General features: G+C 43.4%; 1 protein-coding gene across 1 annotated transcript in view; it reads left to right on the forward strand.

Annotated features, from left to right (window-relative positions):
* The first annotated feature begins 1033 nt into the window (after nucleotides 1-1033).
* LOC137786505 (adenylate cyclase type 9-like) overlaps nucleotides 1034-23928 on the forward strand; it is a 29909-nt gene continuing 7014 nt past the window's right edge. Inside the window, exons 1-5 of the mRNA XM_068578415.1 lie at nucleotides 1034-4547; nucleotides 20550-20722; nucleotides 22500-22610; nucleotides 22893-23149; nucleotides 23429-23531. Coding sequence (XP_068434516.1) covers nucleotides 2732-4547; nucleotides 20550-20722; nucleotides 22500-22610; nucleotides 22893-23149; nucleotides 23429-23531 — 2460 coding nt within the window. The 5' untranslated portion in view covers nucleotides 1034-2731. The remainder of the gene's footprint in view (nucleotides 4548-20549; nucleotides 20723-22499; nucleotides 22611-22892; nucleotides 23150-23428; nucleotides 23532-23928) is intronic.

The following is a 23928-nucleotide window of genomic DNA, read 5'->3' on the forward strand; positions in this document are numbered from 1 at the left end:
CATCTTGTCATTCCTTTTATATAGGACATGCTTTTTTTGTTCACCTACATGCACCAGGGGTAGAAAGCATCCACTGTCCCTCTTGGGGATCTTCTCAATATACGGTTCAACTGCAAAGCTGTATTGACTGCAGGGCTGTTTAATATTTCTCTCAGCTCACTGAATTGAGAATAACACATTTGGTTTCTTCAAGTTCTACTAGACTGTCCTGCACATATACTGTATGATTATATTGCCATATCCCTTAAAAAGGCAATGTTTGTGCATCATCTTAATGGTGCAATAACATTGGTGTAATCCAATATTCCTGTTGCTTTTGAGTGTCTAGAGCAGTTTAGTGACCTTGTATTTAGGACACTTTGTCTGTCTTTAATAAAATACAATTGCATTATTGTATTGTATTTCCCTGAAATGAGAGCCCTTGATTGTTCTTCTGCTGTCACTCCGATTCAGATGATTGTATCCTTACAAAACGAAGCAGAGTTTATTCTAATTGAAAAGGGCAGTGGTTGGAAACACGAGAAAGTGGAGGGGGGTGCGCTCATTGCGGTCAAAACAAGACGTCTCCCCACCCTTCTGTAAAGTACGCGCTCGCTACCTTTCTGCGTGCACGTACCTCGAGTGTACCCCTCCCCTTCCATCAATAGTCAGTCCTTTCTTTCCTCAGATCGCCAAACACAGCTGCATCAAGTCAACAGTAACTACCAAAACGGAAGCACATTAATCTTTCTTTAAAAACAAAATACTTAGATTGTTCATATTTTTTGGTTGAGGCTCACGTATTTTAGAGCCTTTTATTTCGTCTGGCAATGCATGACTGACATTGTAATACTTAATTAAGAGGGCTAATGACAGTACGAGTACGTATGGGCTCCGGTGTAGATTGCCATCAAACGCGCGTGTGATTTTATTTTGAAAAAGAAAGGCGGAAGTCATCAATATTTTGTTTTTGCCTACTTCACACACTCACATACACGCACAAACACACTCTCTCTTACACGCACACACATACACACACGCACATCCACATTTCTTGCGGCTGGACGGCTGTCAGCGCACAGAAGATGGTGGCGGCCGCTGCTGCTCTGCCCACTGCGCCTGGATAGCGCGCACAACGGATTTCGCGCACCTCTCGACGCTGCTGCGGAGCACACTTAATGGGCAAATAACGGAGATAAGACAATCTCACTTTACTGGGGACGATGCAGGGAATGGAGACACTGGACGATGCAGCAGCCCTAAACCCTTATTCGTCCAGCGTTTAAGTGGAATTCTTTGGAGGTATGGTATGTATTTTCCAGTGTTCCCAGTGCCATTCCTTTCGAGTGAATGGATCAAGGCAGCACTTAGCCTTGACCTGTGGGACTCTTGGTGCGGGGGGCGTGGAGTGGAGGTGGAGACCTTTTAATTAGCCCGACTCTCTTGGGGCTTTCGTCCTCTGACATTTAAAAAGGGGGTCTGAGCTGCCGTGGCCAAAGTTTACTTCGGAGAAAAGGAGAGACTTTATGGAGGCTGCATTTTGTTTTTCTTACCCGTCTGGGTGGCAGAATATACAGACAGGAACCGGCGTGGTCAGAATACCTGGACAATTTCCCTGGGGCGCACTGTGACGATGATTTGGCGACATTTGGGGTGACTGTGGAAACCAAAGCAAGACCGATCACAACTGATCCTAGACCGGTTGGTGCATAGACCTCGAGGAGCGTGTTTACACACGGGCCACTGACAGCTACGCTTCTGCAATAAAACAGTTCATCGGGTATTTTCTGCGCACCACGTCTCATGCATTTTGTCTCCTGCGGACCTCTGTGCACACGATCCCTTGAGGGCTTGGAGACTCCCGACTGGAAAGTCAGGAAAGGACGGGGCTACGTCCACGGAAATAGTCGCGATTAGGCCCTGCAGCGAGGAGCATGTGGGTATAAATAAAAACGCTGATGGCAGTTTTTTCGCTCGGGTTCCAATTATCTGGAGATGATGTGCGTCTTGAATGTCAAAGCTGGCCATTTATATCAAGACGGGAAGCATCATGTTGGAGACAACGCAGACAAAGTGGAGGATGCGTTTTGGATAACGTTTTGTAGAGTTGTAAACAAAACGTGGTAAAGTCAGAAAGATACTGAGAGCAACGGAAACCTGAGCATTGACACGCAGCAGTCCTGAAAGTATACTGACTGCAGCAAGATCTCTAAACCAGATATCATATCAGTTACAACATCTCAAGAACCCTATACACATTTCCTCACGACTTTGGTATTTTTTTTATTTATTGTTTTACTTTTTTGTTACGCACATTCTTTTATAATTCTCCAAGGGTTTCCTGAATGCTTTTCCAATAAGTGATGCAGTGAGTAGGCAGCTGAGTGGATGTGGACAGGAGCCGAAAAAGCAGCCCGTGGACCTTACTGTCTCAAGTGCACCGTAACAGACGTGGAGGAATGCAGGGATTGACGTCAACAGGGGCAATAATGAACTATTCAAGATCGTTGAAAGGTCTGCTGGCGTTTCTACAGCCACTACACTGCTAACTGACTGGAATTTCCTCAAAAGGTTTTTGTTTGTGCGCTCCTTTTTTTATCCTACTTTTCAAGAATACACAATCATTGCCCTAGTTGTTAAACAGCTACCCCAGACTTTGCCTTACTTCTTTATTAACTTTATAGTTTCAATAACTGTCCCTTCTGCATGGTCTTTGATTTTTTAATTTTTTTTATATAGATTAAAAAGCAACATGGCATCTCCCCAACATCAACAACTGCTGCCTCGCAACACAGAAGTGAGCTGTGACTCAAGTGGAGATGGAGGCGTCTCCGTAAGGATTGGCAGTAGTGTCAAACACAACAAGCATGGAGGCGGGCCGCTGGGTTCAATCGGGGGAGGCTTCATGGTGGGATCTAAGCACTGCAAGTACAGCATTTCCTCCAGCTGCAGCTCCGGAGAGTCCGCAGCAAAGAGGCCCGCGGTCAAGAGCAATCGCCCACAGAAGAAGATGCCTCAGCTTTTTGAGAGATCCGCTGGTCATTTCTGGGACCCAAAGTTTGACTCTTCAATCCTGGAGGAGGCCTGTAGGGAACGCTGTTTCCCTCAGACCCAGCGGCGCTTCCGCTTTGTGCTCTTTTACCTGAGTGCCGCTGCCCTCCTCTGGGGATTATACTTTGCTGCCAACCCTTCCCGCTGTGACAGGACTGCCTTTCTCCTTCCCACTGCATCCTTCCTCCTTTTCTGCCTCCTTCTCTTCCTCTTAACCTTTACTAAGTTCTACTCTCACTGGTACAACCTAGTGTCTATGCTGCTCATTGTTGTAACCTTCGCCCTGACCTTGGCCCCCCAGATTCAGACGTCAAGCTTCAGGGACCCGGAGACTCCCACACCGGCACTAGATGTGGAAGAGTTCAGTGGCATGGGACCCACATATAACCTGTCCTATGACAAGCTCCCGGGAAGTAACCCCTGGTCGCCCTGTTTGTCTCCTGTTGGCACCTTCTCCCTCTGTATCGAGGTTCTCCTGTTGCTATACAGCGTTCTCCATGTTCGCCTATATGCTTCTGTTTTCCTTGGGTTCCTCTACTCTGTCTTTTTTGAGAGTTTGGGCTGGCTGCATCTCACCCAGGCAGGGGAAAACTGGAGCTTCGACTCTCAATCGGACTGGGATACATTATGTTGGCTTGGCCCTGCCAAAGCTCTGCTTCACCTCTGTGCCCACGCCATCGGCATCCACCTATTCATTATGTCTGAGGTGCGGTCACGCAGCACCTTCCTTAAGGTGGGACAAGCGATCATGCATGGCAAAGATTTGGAGGTGGAGAAAGCCTTGAAGGAGCGAATGATCCACTCTGTCATGCCCAGAATTGTGGCTGATGAACTGATGAAGCAGGGTGACGAGGAGATCGGTGATAACTCTGTGAAACGATACTCCACCAGCGGTGCTGCAGCTGCCATCTCCAGCCCCAAGAACAATAAACGCAAGAAAACCTCCATCCCTCGTGGCCAGATTATCTTCCGACCCTTCAACATGAAACGGATGGAGCCTGTCAGCATCCTCTTTGCAGATATTGTGGGTTTCACAAAAATGTCTGCCAACAAATCAGCCCATGCCCTCGTTGGGCTTCTCAATGACTTATTTGGACGTTTTGATCGACTTTGTGAGCTCACTGGCTGTGAAAAGATCAGTACACTAGGAGACTGTTACTACTGTGTGGCTGGATGTCCCGAACCCCGACCAGACCATGCCTATTGCTGCGTGGAGATGGGCCTGGGCATGATTCAGGCTATTGAACAGTTCTGCCAAGAGAAGAGGGAGATGGTCAACATGAGGGTGGGGGTCCATACTGGCACTGTACTGTGTGGCATCCTGGGAATGAAACGCTTCAAGTTTGATGTTTGGTCCAACGACGTCAACCTGGCCAACCTAATGGAGCAGCTGGGAGTGGCTGGGAAGGTCCACCTATCACAGGCCACTGCCAACTTCCTGGATGATCGCTACCAGCATGAAGACGGACGAGTCATTGAGAGAATAGGACAGAGTGTGGTGGCGGACCAGCTCAAAGGTAGGTGTTGTTAATTGTCTCTGCCAATGTGGTGAGTTGAGTACATTTTTCTGCATTTTCCAGACTTCTTTGTTGAATTCCAAACAAGAATATCAGAATTGCAAGTCAGGTTCCTAGAAAATTGACTGAAACATTTGTTCCCCCACTAGCTTGCACACTTTTCCAGACATTCTAAGGTGCACAAGTTAATGTCATTCCTCTCTGCCAGCCCGAGAATAAATGTTGCAGGCTATGCCAGCATATTTGCAGTTCACCCCCTAGGTGGATCAGACCAGTTGAGGTTTCAACATCTTGTAATGTAACCTTTACAGGTGTGCTAGCAATGGTGGGAGTCCGCTAAGTGCCCTCTGTTGTGTTGGTATTAAGTGACTGTATCACGCCATTGTCCTTACGATCCTCTTCTCCACCCGGTCTGTTCCTACTCTTTATTCTCTTGTTCAATTGCATTACCTTCCAGACGTCCTCAATGTGTCCTGTTCTCTTAACCTCACTCTGAACCGCAGCGATGGCCTTACAACCTAATGCGACTGTCGCCTTCTCTATTAAAGATGCAGCTTTAAATTCAACCCTTTATCTTATCCTCTCTTTTACTTGACTCTAAACATCTTGACTGCAGCTATTATTTAATACATTAATGCAAAACGCCCCAATGTAACTACATGTTGGCTTAATGGCTCCTTTCATCATCAAAGGCTGGCTGATCCATTAACAGCTAGTGTAAGTGATGTGACTAAGGCAATGCAGATAGTGTTCACCCCTTTTGAATTAGCATTTCAGGTTTATTTTTGTTTCAATAGTTGCAGAAAGGTGATTCCTTGGAGGCTGCATGTCTGATTTTGTACAGAGCAGGCATGGACTAATATTAACTGGCAATTTATGCAATTTTGCAATTTGTGTGTGCACATTAATAATTTGTGCGCTTAAAGTACCAAAACATTTTGTACCTGTAGGACTCTGCACATATTTCCATTATTTGGGCCTGGAAGTAAATGCTGTAACCTGTCAAGGCACAACAAGATGGAAAGAAAGCGCCTCTTGTTTACCAGCTGCAGAGTGATTCATGGGCCTGCATGTCCCCCTCATTTGTTTGAGTAATGAGGGACTACCGCTCTTGCTCTTGTCGTTCTTTTTCATATTGTGAGGATAAATGCGTATAGCACAGTGTTATCACCACACCTCTTTCTCCTCGACGTCTTTCTTACCTCCAACATGTCTTGAGCTCCCTTAAGATTGATCCTCTTCCTCTAGATCTGCTGTGCCAGTGGGAGCGCAAGCTGTCAAGAGAGAGTTGTGATTAGGTGCTGTAAAATTCCCTCCGCGGTCTGGCTCGGTCGGTGTTAATCACTTGGTATTGCAGCCAGGCATGGATCCTGGCTGGGGCTGGTCCCTGTTGCCTGACTGAAGCAAATTGCTCTGATCAAGGCCCTGATTGCTGTGCAGCTGCCTTTTTATGTAGTTTCAATGTCCTTTTTGAGTCAGTGAGATGTTTAACTTTCTCACAAATAGTGTTTTGGTTTATGAGTGATTGTACAGTTACACAATGACTTCAGGCTGTGGCTTTTGTGTCTCATCCTGTAGGTGCACATGCTTAAAAGTGTATACTTCCTTATTTTTAGCTCCCCCCTGAAATTCTAAGCTATTTGTGGCTCATTGTAGCAGAGGTTCACATGGGGTGCAACCACGTGTGGTCAGTTGAGTGTTGCAGCTGCATCCTGTTGGCTCCTCAGCACTGACCCCAGGCCTGTGGGTTCAGTAAGAAAAGGAGGCATCGGTTCACATCCCACTGGTGGATGGCTGGTGTTTAAGGTTAAGTAAAACAAGATAGTTTTGAGGCTAAAGATTATTTTATTATTTGCATTACCACTTAATCTGAATAAGTGATTTTTCTGATTAATCTATTAATTGTTTAGTCTGATAACTATAGTTTTCCAGATGTCTTCAGACCGGTTTGGTCACGGTTTCATCGTGAATAGTTGCAGCCTGTCCGAAGGATACACTGAGATCTGAACAGTCTTTGTGTATTCGTCTCTACGATGGGCTGCATGTGATGCCAGACGTTGTTGTGCATTTCTTACTGGAAATGGGAGCTATGTCCTTCCTCACGTGTTTAATGTCGAGTGAATGCACCTGCAGAAGATTACCCCTTCAGAGGAGACTGTGAGTGTGGTCCTATTATATTTCTGCTGATGACAGAATCACTACAGAGAGCCAGAGGTGGTTCTTCTCTATACCAAGCCTTTGTTTTCAGGGGAAATTAATGTGTTTGTGTGCTGATTTTGTTGAAGGGTTGTGTGTGTTACAATACAACTGGAGGAAGTGTTATTAGTCATAACCAGTTCTTGCTTGAATGTACAGCAGTGTTCCAGATCTCAGCCGCTTCTATTATCTTTGACTGCAATGCCAAGAGTGCTTTCGGTGTCTGAGTAGCAAACAATAAATCAGCTAGAATTTATGTTTTTTTATAATAAAAATGTCTTAAATGACAATGTAATGTGAATGGGAAAGCTTTTGTGTCGTGATTGATCTGCAGCTCTCCTCAGCTTCACAGAGTGACTTTTAGCTCATTGTTTATCTGTACAGCCACAGCTTTGCTGTTTTGGTTCACTCTCAATGACAACATGTCATTGCTGTATTCACAACTTGTTTCCATTGCCCCCAAGTAGACAAAAAATAGCAGGTTTTAAACACACTTAATGCTTTTCAGAGTTTGCCTGTTTTGTATGCATCGTCCTTCAGGCTCTGACTGTAATGCAGTGTGAATGAGTGAAAACATTAGAAATAACGTAAATGTATACTAGCCTCACTTTGGTGATCAAAAGTACAATTTGGTAAATTTCAGCTTCTGGCAGCTATAATTGCACAACCCCTTTCCACTGTGCTAATTATGTACTGGGTTCTCAGTAACCCGCCACCTTAATGTAAGGCATGTTCTCAGATTCCTTTTGAAATTTCGAGCATGACCTTTTCAAACTTAACCGCTGAGCAAAGCTGTGCCAGATGATTACGTACAGTATATCCCTTCCTGACCGTCCCTCTCGACTTGTTTGCCATGCGTGACATTTCTAATAAATCAACTCTGGGTAATAATTCTTGGCTAAAGTGAATAATGTTACTATAGTAATTAATCATCATATCTTCCCATGCTGGCCTGATGTGATACCGACTCATAAACACTCACATGCCAGCCAGCCGTTTATATCACAGCAAATTATTGATTATTGATTGCCTATAATGAGGTTGTCGTGGCTGTGTTTATTTATGATGAGGCAACAAGAGAGGGTTTCATGTCATTTGGACATCAAAGAGAATCCGTAAAGTCGGCTGGCTTTATAACGGACAAAAATTTGTATTCTTGTCCACCATATTAATTTGTCCTAATTTCTTTTCCGCCGTTAAATCTTCAGAACAATACGTGATTGGCCACATGAGGATTGATTTAAGCCCACTGCATAATGTAACTGCAAATGGTCCTTGTGATGAATGTTCCTTGTCCCACCACTCACAGGTATGGTTATCGGGTGAGCTATTTGTGTTTTTGAGAAACTCACTGACACATCCCCTACTCTTTGAATGATATTCCATAGGGATGTACTATCTTACAGCAAAGTGTTCAGTGGAGAATTACTTATAATGGCTGCTGCCTCTGACCTTGAAAAATGTTAAATGAGGCTGGTTTTGAGGTTACACTTAAAGAAGCGGGGATGGAGGAAAGTGAGAGAGAACTCAACAGGGAAAGTAGAGGAACTGTCCTCTGAGACTCGGCTGTGGTCCAATGGGTTGTGGCAGAGCAGAACTGCAGCAGCGTTGCCTAACCACCATTACACAAAGTCTCCGTGTAACTGGACCTCAGTTTTGAGCTCTAGTGTGAACCACAATCAGAGAACACATTCATGCCTCCTGATTTTACATCTTGTGTGTGTGTGTGTGCGTGTGTGTGTGTGAGTGTGTGTGTGTGTGTGTGTGTGTGTGTGAGCTGTCAGTCAACACACTATTGTACTTGACAAAAAGTTAAACCATTTGGTTTTTCCACCTTAATATATACACAGCTGTCTTCTCTCCTGCCAACAAATCAAATACCTGGCATAAATTGTGTCTAGACTCTCGAGTTTAAATCAGTATGCACACGGCATTCAACCCTACTGTAGAAAGACATGGGGGGTTGATGGTGAAGAGAAGTGGCTTACTCCAAGGAGGGGTAGACATAGAGCCAGAGTATGTTGGCTGGTTTAAAAAAAAAACAGTGATAAATTGAACCCAGGATAACTATTACACCGCATACTGGGTTCTGTAGGCGGGGAGGGGAACGTGGCTCTTCAGAGGCTGCCAGGGATCAAACTGCTATACCGAGACCGAGCCCCCTTACTGGAAGAGCTTGGCTCTGCAAAGATAGATTACAGCTAAGAGCGTAACGACATAATGCATTACACAGCATTGTACAATATCACCCTGTGCTGCGTAATATGGTTCAGCACAGCGTAGCTTTGTAGCCTGCAGCAACGCAATCTCATCATTTATGATCATTGGCCTTATCTTAATTAGAATGTCGGCAGAGCTTCAGCATCTCTGGTCATGCTCTGCAAACATGGGGGCATTGTGGCAAGGTTATCCAAGGTCTATGATGCGGTGATTAGCTGGATTTTATAGCTGCAGTGATTAAGGTTATCTGCTTTGTCACACTGTTACTCAGGAGGATTCAACTACTTGTACTCCTTCAGGAGGACTGTGCAGCAATATTGACCCAGCAAGCAGTCATAGATTTGTACTCAGGTTGTCGAATGACTTTCTGGATCAAGAAGAGAAAACCAGAGAGCATGTTTCTTCCAGTGACTTTAATAATAAAACTGACAATGTTGGATATTTTAGTTGGAACATCTTCGTATCCTGTTGTTCTCCACTTAATCCAAACATGTCTCAGCAGACCCCTCCAATAGCTGTCGTACTGACTCAATGGTGAAGTGTCCCGCATCTATCTGCTCTGACAGAGATGACCCAGGGCAAGGTGGATGAGGACGCATGATATCAGCGCCTACACTTTCTGTCTGATAAGGAGGCACACATGCTGACACAGCTGAGCAAACACTAATGTATGTGAGGTAGAACATGCTACACGGCGTGCTGACCACAGCAACCACCTTTTCACTTTGCTAAGAAACCCCATCAGTATTTTTCAACTTGGACCCTATTTCCCCATTTTTTTTTTGGTGTCTAATTGACTACTAATCTTGGAAATTGTTGCAATATTGAGCAAGTGGCTGCTATGCATTGGCTCGAGACCATTCCTCACCAACAATGCACAACCAGCTCAGATCATAATTAGTGTCTCACAACATTGTGTTAATGACCCTACAAAGAAATGCAGCATTTTATTTATCTTTTTGTTAATGTCTCACCAAATCTCAGGTAAAAAACAGATAATGAGGAAAGGGTTTGGAAGGAGGGCGTTACAACGACAGAAATGAAACCGATATACAGAGTGAGACAGAAAGAGAGATAGAGTTGTCTTATGAGGTTCATCCTGTTTAGGTCTTTTGTGTGGCCCCACCTGGCTCACATTCATAACAGGAACCCTAACCCAAAAGGAAAAGAAGATTTCCCATCTGCGGCAACACACACACACACACACACACACACACACACACACACACACACACACACTTAAGCCTACCCCAGCTCTGCACCCTGGTCCCACCAAGGATAATTGCCATAGCAACAAGCTATTGAAAGGGGCGTGGGTCAGCTGGTAACTGGAAGCTCTTTTTTTAGATGGAAGGACTGGTGCCCTGACTGGGAAAGAGAGGCCACATTGACTATTCAGCTGAAGCTCTGGCTTTCATATTAAGGTAAAAGCCCAGCGAAGGCCTATTTTTGTGTGAGCCAAGCAGGAATAAGCAGAACATGTGCAGCCACTCTTCCCCGCTGCTAAACAATGCCTACACAGATACAAACTGCACACAAAGAGATGTGAACCTTGAGAAAGTGAAATAAATGTATGACAAGGCATCTCTGTGTGTGTCTCTCTCCTGATGCTGCTGTGTCTCACTGTGTTTATGGTAATTAGATTTGTACTTGTGCAGTGTAAGTTGAGCTGCGCATGGGGCTAAGCTCTCCTTGCGGTCGTGCAGATGCTCAAGCGATAAAGTGCTATCATGAGTCATTGATGCACCCTAAGCTTTTCTCCTTTGTAATCGAGGGTACAGAAAATGCAAGCTCTCCTGCTAACAGACACACAATAGCTTTTACTGACATTGACAGATGGAGCTGAGTCTTAAGGTGACACAGATGCACAATGACTTCTCACACACACACACACACACACACACACACACACACACACACACACACACACACACACACACACACACGCACACACACACACACACACACTCTTTCACTTGCACGGACTAACTTTCTACACTTTGAAAATACATTCAATTCAAACATCAACATTTACAGCTTCATCCTGCCTGTTTTTCAGATGCCATTTTAGATGACGGCGTTTTTTATAAACGGTGGCTTTAAGTGGTCAAACACCCCTCTATTGGCTTTTTACATCTGTGAAAAAACATAGGACATTTTTACTATTCCGATAATTTAAATGACAGGCGACGGTTTCGGAGTCTGTAAACATGATTGATGCAACAAATTCAAACTACGGCCTTTAAGATGACACACACAGGAAACCCCTCCCTCCAACACACACTTACACAGACTCACTTTCTGCACTTTGTGATACACTCAATGCAAACACCCACACATGCAGCTGTGCCCTGTCCGTGTTTGTGAACTGTAGTGACTTGTTAGTGTTGCACAGCGGGAGAGCGTCTGTGATAAATGGCTGTGTGAATTATGAATGAGAGATGATGACTGTGAAGCCAGTCCACCCTGAAGCCTGTGTGTGTGTGTGTGTGTGTGTGTGTGTGTGTGTGTGTGTGTATTATACAATAAGTGTGAAGTGTGTTTTCCGCCATTAATTCCTTTAGTATATTTTATAGCTGCATGCCTAAACATTTTATTCTAGACTGTGAAATACAATTTGTCTCAGGCTAGCTTTAAGAAAAGCTTTAAGAAAGCTTTAAGAAAACATCTATTTTAAAAAATACTTGTCTCTCACACCCTCTTCCTGTGAGACTTTTATCTTAAGTCGTTTTCCTTGCCTCGTTTTTTGACCCCTGCATCTTCTCTTATTTACTCTACGACAATCTTTTTTGTTCTCATTATCTTTAGCTATTCATCTTTAATCTACTGCAATCATTCTTGTCCCTTATTATATAAAATAATATATTTTTTTTATTTTGAGCAAGTGAATATATTTGTGGGTAACATAGAGCTCCAACAATCAGCCAAATAATCGATTAATCAATTGACAGAAACGCACGAGATGACAGTTCTGTTGTTATTGATTACCAAAATGATTACCAAAAGGATGACTGAATACAAAGTGCCAACAATTTACTTTTTGTATTCAAGTTTTTTTGCGATGCCAAGAGTCTGCCCACCGCAGACGTAGATCACAATGCACCTAAATGGGTCTTGTTCACAAACGGTGGTAAAGTGGAATATGAGATGTACAAGTGGTTTGTTTAGGCGGTTCATTACAGCGTCAGCAGCAAAGCCGCATTGTACCTCATTGTTGTAGTGAGGAGGCCAGAAGGCAACACTCTTGATTTACCAGTCCATCTATATTCCGACCCTCACCTATGGCCATGAGCTTTGGGGAGCGAGTGACAGAATGGGCTAGGCTCTGCCTTAGAGATGCAGTGAAGCACTCAGACATCCTTTGGGAGCTCAGAGTAGAGTCAGAAGCGGCCAGTTGAGGTTGTCCGGGCATCTGATCAGGAGGCCTAATGAGAGCCATCCGTTGTTGACCTCCGACGTTGTCCGGAATGGTAAGAGGCCCCGGGGTACATTCAGAGCATGCTGGTTAAGATTCTGTATCTGGTCTGGCTTGGAAACGCCTTTGGGGTCCCACAGGAAGAACTGGAAAATGGATGTTTGGAATATGTTGCTCCTTTGAACCAGCCCAGCGGATGACAATAAAAGGATGGGCATATGACGTTTTGCTTGCTTTCGTCTGTCCGATCAAATTTAATTTGTTTTTCAGGGTTTTGGTTACTATTTATTTTATTTTTTTACCAGATGATATAAGTGACCAAACAAAAAGATGATTGTTGATTAATTGAGAATAAAATAGCAATGCTGGCCTTTTTCAGGCTGATAATGATAGTGCAGGCATTAAAAAGAATGAATCTGCTATAATTATTTTTATTTCATAACATGTGGAGACATTTTTAATAAGAATCCCATACATTTGTGTTTTAAAAGATTGCCCAAGATATTGTATATACAATATATTTGCTTTTTATATATCATTCACAAATTTCCTCAGAAATATTGTGCATTATCTGCCATTTTCACACCGACACGGAGAGAACATGCAAACTCCACACAGAAGGATCACCTGCGATCAGAGATCAAACCTGGGGCCCTCTTGCTGTGAGGTGAGAGCAGCCACTGCACCCCGTGCAGTACTTTATCTGGCATTTGGTTCCTGAGCTCTCTTCGAGCTCAACTGGCTTTGTTGGCTTCATTTGCGGCCCTCCCTACTGTGTCCACTCCAGCTATCAGCTGCTCCTCTCACCACATACTTTTCAGCCCCAAGGATCCCCCCTGCTGTCAGGCCTAAAGGCCAATCTCTGACTTACTGTGCATGTGTGTGTGCTCAGTAGAATATACCTGACAGAGGTCACCCCTCTTCCTTTAATCACTTTCCATCTGTGTCTCTTCGTGTCACTTTTCCCTTCTGCCTCCCTCTCCCGCTGTTTTTTCTTCTTCTGTCTGCTCTCGCACCGTCCATTTTGCTGTGGTCTCATTCTGCTGCGGTCTCATTCTGCAACTATTGAGTCAGAGTTGAGTCACTGAAGGTGTGTAAATGACACCTTCATCCATAAACATAACAGCAAAGCTCATCTTAACAAGCTGCATATCAAATTGTTTCTCGCCCTCCGTGACCGTGAGATCGAATGAACCCATCAATTCTGATGTTTAGGTCAACAGTGCAAGCAGTCATCAGCATACACACAGGTTGCGTGTCTGTTTTGGCAGAATATGATTCAGAGGTTTCTGTAAGTGGGGCTGGGTTGTAGTGAGCAACCCTATTTATTCATTGGCCTGCTTCAGATAAAGTCCTTAGGGAGTAGCGCAGTGCTCCACTGGAGCTCCTGCACATTTTCTTCATCAACCCCCATTAGTCGAAATGCTGAGTAAGCAGAGTCTGTGGTATTAGAGCAGAAGGAAATGAGAGGTGGAGCATGATAAGGAAAGGAGTGTTTGTCTGTGTTGTCGGTTTGCTTTGTTCCTTTACCCACAGAAAGGCTGTCACTGTTTGATTAATTGGCGAGCGATGCTCATAACTGCTGGTCAATAGCATCTCAGGCCCAGATAATACAGCATGTGATTACATTGAATTCCACTTCAAAGCAAGGCTGCAGATAGTCGTTTTTGTTTTGATTCAACTCCTGTCCAGAAAGTAATTTGAAATATGTCCATTTTGTGGTAATTTACAATTTTTTTTAGATAAAGAGAGCAACTCGAAAAAAGTTAAGGACCGACTCATCTCAAGTAGTATAGTAAAAGTAGTTATTAGGAGAGATTGTAATCAGAATTAATAATGTCCTGGGTGCTAAATAAATCAGAAAAGACCTTGTTGTATTGTCTAAAATATGCATTATCACAAAGCATTTCAGTACAGATGTTTTATTATCCTGCCATAGTACTTAAACTGCCGAGAGGTTCATACTTATTCAATATTTCTCTTATACATTTGATCAAAACAAATGAAAGATAGAAAGATAACATTTATATTTTATAGCAAGACACTGCAAAGCAGATCACCACTATAAAGACAATTTCAACTAAAGACCTTTGAATCAACTGGACCAGGAATTAAGTGGACGAAAGAGAGAGCTGAATAGCAGAGCCATATGGTCACCATTATCAAAGAGACGAAGAGTGGATGACGGCGTTAGTGGAGCATGTGGTTTGACAGAGTAGAGAGCGATGGTGCAAAAAAAGATGATGGAAAGTTTAAACTTTTAGGATGATGTCAGCCTATGCAGCAATGAGTTAAACAGATATCGGCTCAGACACAAATGAACACGGCGAATAGTTCAATTCAGGTCAAAGAGAGTAAGAAAAAGACAGACGGTAAGTTACAGTGACATAGACAAAACCTAGAAAATACAGGCTGAGCAAGGGCGGGTGGTGAGGGGGTTTAAAGATTTTGGATGGGTGTCAACTGCCTGTCTATTGTTCTGCCAGCAGAGCTTGGCAGCCGCAGGGCTGTCAAGGATGGAAAGACCGAAGACACAGAATCAAAATGGAGTGCAGGGTGTCTACGAGACAGACGCAGCCAAGCGAGAGTTAAAGACTTTGGAGAGATGTCAAGTGTTCCTTTTGTCGTTTTGAGTTAGCCACGACGGGGCTGGATTCAGCCAGGAAAGAATAACACCAGCAAAATATGGAACTTTGGTTTTAGTGCCACCCTTGTTTACAGCATTGAGGGACAGAGGAGGGGAAGTATATTCAGAGATTTTACTGATTGCAGTGGTAAGAGAGGCCTCAGTGTAGCTTGTTGTTTGTTTGTGCCTAAGTAGACAAGCGCTGTGACGTAGTACACAGTTGAGAGACGTGTTTTTGTCCCAAACCTCGAAGGCTAAAGTGCTGAGAAAGCCCAGGTGGTGTCCAGGACTTGGTCTCTTTTTATGGCTTATATAATTCATTCTAAGAGCTCGCTGTGGGTTATCTCGGGTGTTTGTGAAAAACTGTATTTGTTTAGCTGCGCCTCGTGAGTGAGTTTGACGTGTGCACAGAAGGCACTACGTCAGCTGGAGCCAGTCTATACCACCTTGTTTATCAAATACCAGTGCTCCGCTGCAGTGGTTCACAAACCTTTTGGCTCCTGTCCCCATAAAACAAAGAAAGCATTCTGATGGCGCATCATTATCAATTGCATGTCAAAAAACCTATAAGAAAAAAAGTCTGAATGAGGTAAGATTATACAAATTACAAGAAATAAAGTAGTCTTCAATATTTTTTCTGTGTTTTTCTTTAGTTATTCATCTTGCAACCCTGCAATCTTGGCCCTGAGGTTGTAGAACGACTCTTCTTCTCACCAGTGGGATTAAATAACGTGAGGCAGCAAACAAGTCCGATAACTCAAGAAGAAGCAGGAACACTTTAAAATGACTGATATGGTTAGAAATGGTCAAATAATTGATCTGCTTTGGGAAGATTAATATCGATAAATCCTAAAATTATTCTAATAATTATATTTTGCTTCAATAAAGATTATGATTTAGTGCTTTTTTAAATTTTTTGATTTTGATTTCATTTATTAAAAAAATAAAACCCAGATGAGAACTTTTTAGGCTCATTCAGCGAATGAAACACTCCAACAAAGTACCTTATCAAATATAAAGCAGTCCTTATAGCCAAATTAAATCAGAGATCCCAAAAATATGATATACATACAGCATGTCAAAATATTTACAGGTTGTTTTTAAATTTCTTTTGAACCACCAGAGGTTTACTTTCATGATACATATGCCTGTTGTTGGTTACAAGCCGAGTGCGCTTGTAAGCACAGACAATCTGTCTTTAAAACAATCAGCATTTAGCTCAGCGTGCTTGTTTATGTACGTAGTAAATTGAGCAAAGTGTCAAACACCCTCTCTTCTCTATTATTCATCAGACTTCTCTTCTTGACTCTGACAGAGGAGACGCCGCCATAATTTAACATTGTGAATAATTCTGCTCATTTTCTTGCATGCCCTTTAATGCTTCAGACATCGCAGCTCAGCAGAAGTGTTCAGCTGTAAAAAGGAAGGTCAGAGATGACGCCGTGAGTGATTCCTTATGAAAAATGTATATGTCTTTTATGCTGTCTGACTGAATTGGTTCACTCACAGACAGCACACATGTTTTTTCAGTCCACCACCACTAGCAACTCACAGACTCACTCCAGCTTCTTGATCTTATCTCTGCCTTCTCTCCTCTGCAAACCAACCTGGTAGAGTAATGAAGTCCGCCTAAACAGCCTGTCACACTGAACAGGTCTCCCTCTGTTTCTGCTGCCCTTCCCCGATGGGGACAGGGTGTACAGTAACCCAGGACGCGGGCGCCGTGGAGAGGGAGTGTGGGGGCTGCCTGCTGGCAGTGCCAACTGGCACGGAGAGCTGTCCAGCCTAATGCTGGTTTCTCTGCGCCACCTGCTCCTCTGCCCTTCTGTGCCGATACCTGGCACTGGAAGGCAAGCCTGTCATTATCAGAAGATGAGGCACATGATATGTTTGTGTTAGTTTGTCTGTGTGTGTGTGTGTGTGTGTGTGTGGTAGTCCAAGCATATCACTATCCTTCCCTCGCTATTGCCCTCTGTGTTCTGCTGCTTTTAGTAAACCTTCCAGGGAGAGCAGCATTGGATGTTCAGCAGCATTTGGGCTGCAGGTGGAATATGAAAGCAAAGGTGTTGCTTTGAGATAAACGACCAAAACCTGTAGTATTTATAGCTACTGTACCTGTAGCATTCTTGGGCTTTTTGTTTATACACACAGTTGAACTATTCTTCTCTTCTTCAGTTGTGTATTCTAAGGGTCAAATTATTCCTCTTCTTGTTGTCTTTGACAATTAAACCTTCCATTCTTTATTACCTCTTTTGTGTATGTGCCGATGTAAAGATAGATTGACGGATAGACAGACGGATGGATATATAGAGTGGTAGACAGACAGACAACTAGATCGATATTCACATGGATGGATGGACAGACGGTCTGTCACAAAGGGACATATATGGGACACTGAAAGTGTGTCAAGCAACCAGACCTTTTCTACTTTGTCTTTCTCTGGCCTAATTGAGGGTATATTGGAACCGCTGCAGTCACAACCTATGTGTTGTCTCCACTTTTTTTTTTTATCTATGTTTGTTTGGCACACCCAACTTCTGCACTGAGCTCCTCTCAGCATCGTGCACGGAGAGGTTCAGGGACAGCTGCAGTCCCTGAAGAGTGTGGACGTGCTATGAGGAGGTGAGAGGGAGGAGGCGAGGTGATGGTGTTATTTGTTTGCAAAGTGCTTTTTGCATGTCAATCTTCTGTGTCCTGAACAAAAAGGGGTTAGAGAAGGAGATAATTTGACTGGGCTCTCTTGGGAAAAGGTTATCTACTGTTACCTTCCAGCTGACAGCCCTGCACAGGACACTTCAAGTCCCATATTGCCTAGTGGCTTCCACTAATGATGCTCTTCATTTAGCCCAGGGTCAATAGACATGGAGAGCGGCAAACACACGTCCATGTACTTGTATCAGATCATCAAGAAGATGTGCGCAGACTAACCGATGCGTAATCGTACACACAAGCATGAAGTTTCCTGACCTTTTTTCCCGGCCACGAGGCCTCTTGGGCACAGCTGTTCTGTTCTGATGATGTTAGACCCTGTGAAAGTGGACATTGTAGCCTGCTTCTGGTTAAGTCAGTTTATCACAGCCACAATTTACTGCCTGACAACAATGTCATTTTCATCTACCAAACATCTGCAGACACTTGAACTCACGTAACCCATCATACAAACAAACACAGATAACATGCTGTGCACCTTTGCAAGCCCCTGCAGTCGATTTATCTTGCTCTTCTTCTCTGGCTGTCAGGGTTCTCCCTCAAGCAAGCTGTCCACAAGATATGATCCAGCTAACATGCATCCATCTGCATTAACCTCTGTAAGATGTGGCCATGGATTCCTGTCTCTCCACATTCCTGTCTCTTTATTTTTTAAGTCAGAGCCCAGTGTGAGGTGATGGAGAGGGTCTCGCCTCACCCCCTTTAACAACAGCATGCTGTTGTTTCCTTCAGTTTTGAGAGTTTTATTCTTGAGTTTTGAGCAATTTATCTCATTTTGTGTCACCTCTTTACCAGTTCTGTATTTATGTCTGGTATTTTGTTTGTAATTGTCTTTTTTAAGTGCTTTTTAATATTGGGTCATTATTGTTTGATCCACTATCAAATGTTCTGCTCTAGTAATGTGTTACTGTGTTTATTATCTTGCTTGAAACACTTCATTATCTTTAATAAGCTGTTACGGTATTGGGGGATAGAGGCTGAATGGTCCACTGCTTTCTGTTTAGCCGGATTTGGCTCTCCTCCCGTCTTCTACGATTGTATTATTACTCTGCAGGCACCATTGCTTTTACAGCAGATACAGGATTTGCAATAATCGCAACTCTAATTATATTAATGAATAATACAGTGTGAATCATATACTTTAGAAGTTTTGTGTTTCAGCCTGAAACGGACATGACCACCATCTCTTTGACTCAAAAAAGATAATCTGGCTTTTAGAAATCTCACCTAAATCTCTGCCCACGGTCATGAGGACATTGTTTGACATTTTCTTTGCTGCCCTACATACATAATTTCAAGATATCTGTTCAGGGAAAGACAAAAAGAGAAACTAAGAGGAACGGGAAAAGCAACCCTGTTGACCCATGAGCAGAAGCAGAAGTCACTGTATGTTTTGGAGGGAGGCAGAGAGGGATTTAATTAGCAAACTAATGAAATCAGTCAATGCAGTCTGTGTGCGTTGTGTGTCTGTGGATCTCCCTTTGGCACAGTCACATTTCACCCTTCGAGGCAGTCAGAAACTCCAGTTTCCTGAAGCCTCTTCTTGCGGCTGTGTCATTCTGCCTCACTGGTGCAGAGAATTACTTCTTGGTTACTGCAGTTTACCGCCTTCACTTCCCATTCCTGGATCCTCATCCACCTGGCTATCGACCCAGCTCCAGCAAAGCCGTCCATCTACACCTCCGCTCGCTCTGTGTGCTGCATACGTGTTTGACTGGGTGTGTAGGTGATTGCAGGGGCTTCTTTCTTTTGTTGCGTCTTATAGTTGAACATTACATTCGGTCTCTTTATGTGCATGTTTTGATTCTCTTTTTGAGCTGCTCGTGTCACTATTTGCAGATATGCATGCGTGTATCTTTGCAAATGAGAGCACGCACCCCATGCACCCTCATGTCACATGTGTGGTCTGTGTGAGTGAGTCAGAGTGCAGCCCCAGGGTGGCTCAGCCGAGGCGAGGCAGTGGCAGGCCTGTCTGGAGTACTTAGGGCAGACAATGCTCAAAGCCAGAATCTGCAGCTTCACTGACAGCTGAATTATGTGGCTACACACACGGTCCCAGGTACTTATGTTGTTGACACACACACACACTGATACTCGATAGTGTGGATGTGGCCTGCCACTGCATTGTTGCAGACAGATCTGGAAAATATGCAGAGTCACAAACACTTAAGTTTCAGTTCGCTACCAACAGTGAAATATGCAGGCTTGTGTATTTCCGTGCATCCAATGTTGTAAAGGGTCAAACATTTGTCCCTTGCCTGTTGTCTGAAACGCTTACTGTCTCTCATGGGGACCTCCAATTCATGAAATATGCACAGGCATGCATGTGCACATGCACCTGTGGGATACATTTATGAAAGTTTAATTATCTCATTACAGAGTAAAAGGATTTTGGCACCTCTATACAGAAATTATTCCTCAGAGTTGGAGCGGAGCGTTAGGTGCGATGAGGAGGGTGCAAAATAAATGGATTTAATGAAATGGATCTATGGAGCTTGAAAGACTTGTTTTCTTTGATTAGCCCTCCCGCTTTCTTTCTGGCTCTTCTGTCTGATTCTCTAGAATGCACAAATGCGTCACACATCATTTTGATGGATATGTTTATGGAAACAGGAGTGACTTGCGTGACCTAGAAAATATTGACATTCTCTGCTTCTCCCTCTCTTTATTCTACATTAATGCGAGAACCTGCTAACAGAATTCACTGGGGGAATTTATTGTGCAGGGTACTGAGCCTGTGCTGAATCCTAAAACCAACTCAGGCCTGTTTCAGTTTCCAGAGTAACAACTGATCTGCCAGTGACATCGTCCCCTCTCTTGGTTTCTGTCCCTCCAGGCCTGAAGACTTACCTGATTTCTAGCAGGAAAGTGGAGCCTCAGTCTCTCTGCAGCTGCTCTCAGTTGGGTTTGACGGCGCCTGAACTTGCTGATCATCTGAGCACCACGTCCAGGGTGCACACACCTGATGGAGCCCCTTCAGCCTGCACCCTGCCTCCAGACAGTGCCAAGGTAATGGCACACTCCCGCTGAGAAAATGATATGAAATATCAGCCATGTTGCTTATGAAGTTGAATCAGTTTTCTTTCCACATCAATATTGCCAGAGGCAGAAAACTGAGCTGCATGCTCTGCTACAGCCTCTTTAGTATTCAATGGTTTGCTCTCTGTGTACTTTTGTTGATGTGGGTGTATATCAGCAGCTTTAATATTTTTTGCATGCAAGTAGCTTCCTTTTTGTCTTGAGTTGATGACATGAAAAAAAAGATGCATCTGAATAGTTAAGACCCTAAAATGTTTTGGATTCTGATCCGAAATAAAAGGTTGGTAATCTTGCTTTTTCAGTTAAAATTCACACTTCATCCCAACAGCAATGAATGAAATTCCTCGAAATATATATATATATATATATATATATATATATATATATATATATATATATATATATATATATGTATATGTGTGTGTGTGTGTGTGTATTAAATGAGTAACTGTGTTCGTCACTGGACTGTAATAAGCCCACGCAATCATTTGATTTGGCCCGAATGTAATGATTGGATTTTATTTTTACTTTTACGTTGGTTGAGCACCTCAGTCCTCATTAAATCTCTATTTTAAGAATCTAAGAACAAAACAGTGAGATCGTATTATTTAGGCAATGGAAAGTGCTGTTCTTCCCAGCAGGCAGTCTGTATATTAACTGATCTATCATCATGCTCTGCTCATCAATCCAGAAAGTATCCATCCACAGTGTCCTCCTTAATGCTGCCTTTGAGCGAAATGTCTGATTTGTTCCAAATCATACCACTAGGTCATGGACTCACAAATAATGTGTAACACATTATTCCCTTATACCCTCAGAACTCTGCACCACTGCTTTAAATTCACCCTAATTAATTCTCCCTTTTCTGTCCATTATCACCTCATAATCCCCGCACAGACCTTTCAGATCTCTGCCAGGCAAGGTGGAGGTATAGAGGGGGTTGGGAGGGTTTGGCTGTCCAAACTCCCCCATTTACAAGATTTTCATCTTCAAGAATCAGACTAATATGTTAAGGTATAAATTAGACGACGATGCTCAGGCAAGTTCGTAATATCTGCACAGTTGTGGCCTTGACCGGTCTTAAAATAGTCCTCTTTGTCCGGGTGGGAAGTAAGTGAGGGTAAAAAAAAGCACACTATTCCAAGACTGAGACCTTCAAAAAGTGGTCTTGACAGCGGCACTAAAACACTGCTGTGTGTTTTGGCTTCTCAATATTTCTCAGCGCCTTGCACACGTCAGTGTCATGGTCATTCATAAAACAATTTAACTGTCACACACACACACACACACATCTTTCTCATACGCAGACACTTTTCATTCTGTTTGAAGACGCTGAGTTGCATGAAAACAAAGACCTTGAGTCTGTGAAGACTTCTTCATTGCTTCTGGTTAACGCCATCTCTTTATCTGTTTTTTCAGTGACTGCTCCCGCTCTTCTTATCATTGTCATCACAGGAGTTAATGCTTTTAAGCGGATCCAGATTTGTAAGATGATAGTAAACATCTTTAGTTTGCGTTTAAATTACACGTTTTGTGTTTTTGCTGCCACAAGGTATTTGTGATCACCGCTGATGCATGTTTTTTTGTCAACTCTCTTGTCATTTTGTCGACCCTCAAGACTCTTGGACGACATCTCTGCCATACTTTCATGTTTTCTCTGCTTACAGGCTTTCTGTGATCTGTATCTCTCAATGTATTAATTATATTCTTTTGTTTTTGCCCCCATATGCCGCACTCCTCCCTACAGTCTCCTTGTGTATCCTGCAGCGTGGTCCTGATGCCAGTGGAGGATCAGGTTCTGGAGGAAGCAGCTGTGCACAATGGCTGCCATGACGACCATAAGACCAACAGCATCAAGGTTAGTGTGTTGTTACCTTCACCAAACGATGATACTCCAAACTGTCTATCCAAGATGCTGTTTGACTTTTCAGTTTAAACAAGAGTTTGGCACTGTTGATATGTACTGTATTTCCAGTACAGAATATTACTTCTTTTTTTTCTTACTTACCTATCAAATTTTGGGGCATCATAAACCAACTCTGATTACATTTCCTTTGGCCAAGCAGCAAAAAGAGGAACTTCTAAATAGTTGAAAGAATACAGATATACGGTCTTCTCTCCCTCGTCTTTTCACATTTAGGACATTTCAAATCTGAAGTGTTCCCCAGCGGTTTCTGCCGGGCGCAGCCCCAAGGCCCTGAACGGCCTGCTCAGTCCTCAGCTGGAAGCCTTAAACAACAGCCAGACGTCTCTCTGCGAGATGCTGCAGGAGAAGGAGAAGAAGACATGGAGCGGAGGAGCCATGGGCATGGACCATTCAGCGCTCATCCCTCTACGCTCCAAGAACTTCAGGGAGAGGAGCGATGCTCACTTTGTGGATGTTATTAAAGAGGACAGGTTGGGTCCTGCTCCTTACTGACGTTATGATCCACATTTTAACTCAAGTTAGAATTCAATTAAACATGTTTGATATTAGCTGTAGAGCCCGGCTTTGGAAATAAATACAATAAACAAATCTTTAAGCAAGTTTGCAGTATTTAAACATACATTCGAGATATGCAGTTGATTCGGAAGTCAATCTAGATTGTTAATGTACATTTTAAATTAGTTGATTGTAATGTAAAAAAAACCATAATGAACATGATGTTGACTGACTTTCCTTTGTGCCTGTGACAGCCTCATGAAGGACTATTTCTACAGACCTCCCATAAACAAGCTGAGCCTCACCTTCCTGGAGAGGAGCCTGGAGTCTGCGTACCGGATAAGCTACCAGGAGGAGGTGTGTGAGTGTGTGTGTGTGTGTGTGTGTGTGTGTGTGTGTGTGTGTGTGTGTGTGTGTGTGTGTGTGTGTTTGTGAGAGCTGTTTTATGTGCGTGGTTGTGGGAGCCTGTGTCAAATGGGTGTACATGCATATTTGTGTTTCTGTTTATTTGCGACATCCATGAATGAGCTTAAAGTCGTTGTCTTAAGTCTTAATGTGAGTTTTTTTTTTTACAACAACCAGTGTGTTTTTTTTTTGTAATTCCAGTCTCATCCCAACTTCCAGTCGTACTAACATCTACCTGCATTTGTGTATGTTTGTGTTTCTCTGAGAGTCTGTGTCTTGTCTGGGAATCCTGTTAGCACTGCGTTATTACCAGACTGGTCACTACTGCGGCAAAGAGAAATCACTGCAG

The sequence above is a fragment of the Clinocottus analis genome, unplaced genomic scaffold (assembly GCF_023055335.1).
Source record: "Clinocottus analis isolate CAN_PGR_092001 unplaced genomic scaffold, fCliAna1.0.p SCAF_16, whole genome shotgun sequence".
Lineage (NCBI taxonomy): Eukaryota > Metazoa > Chordata > Actinopteri > Perciformes > Cottidae > Clinocottus > Clinocottus analis.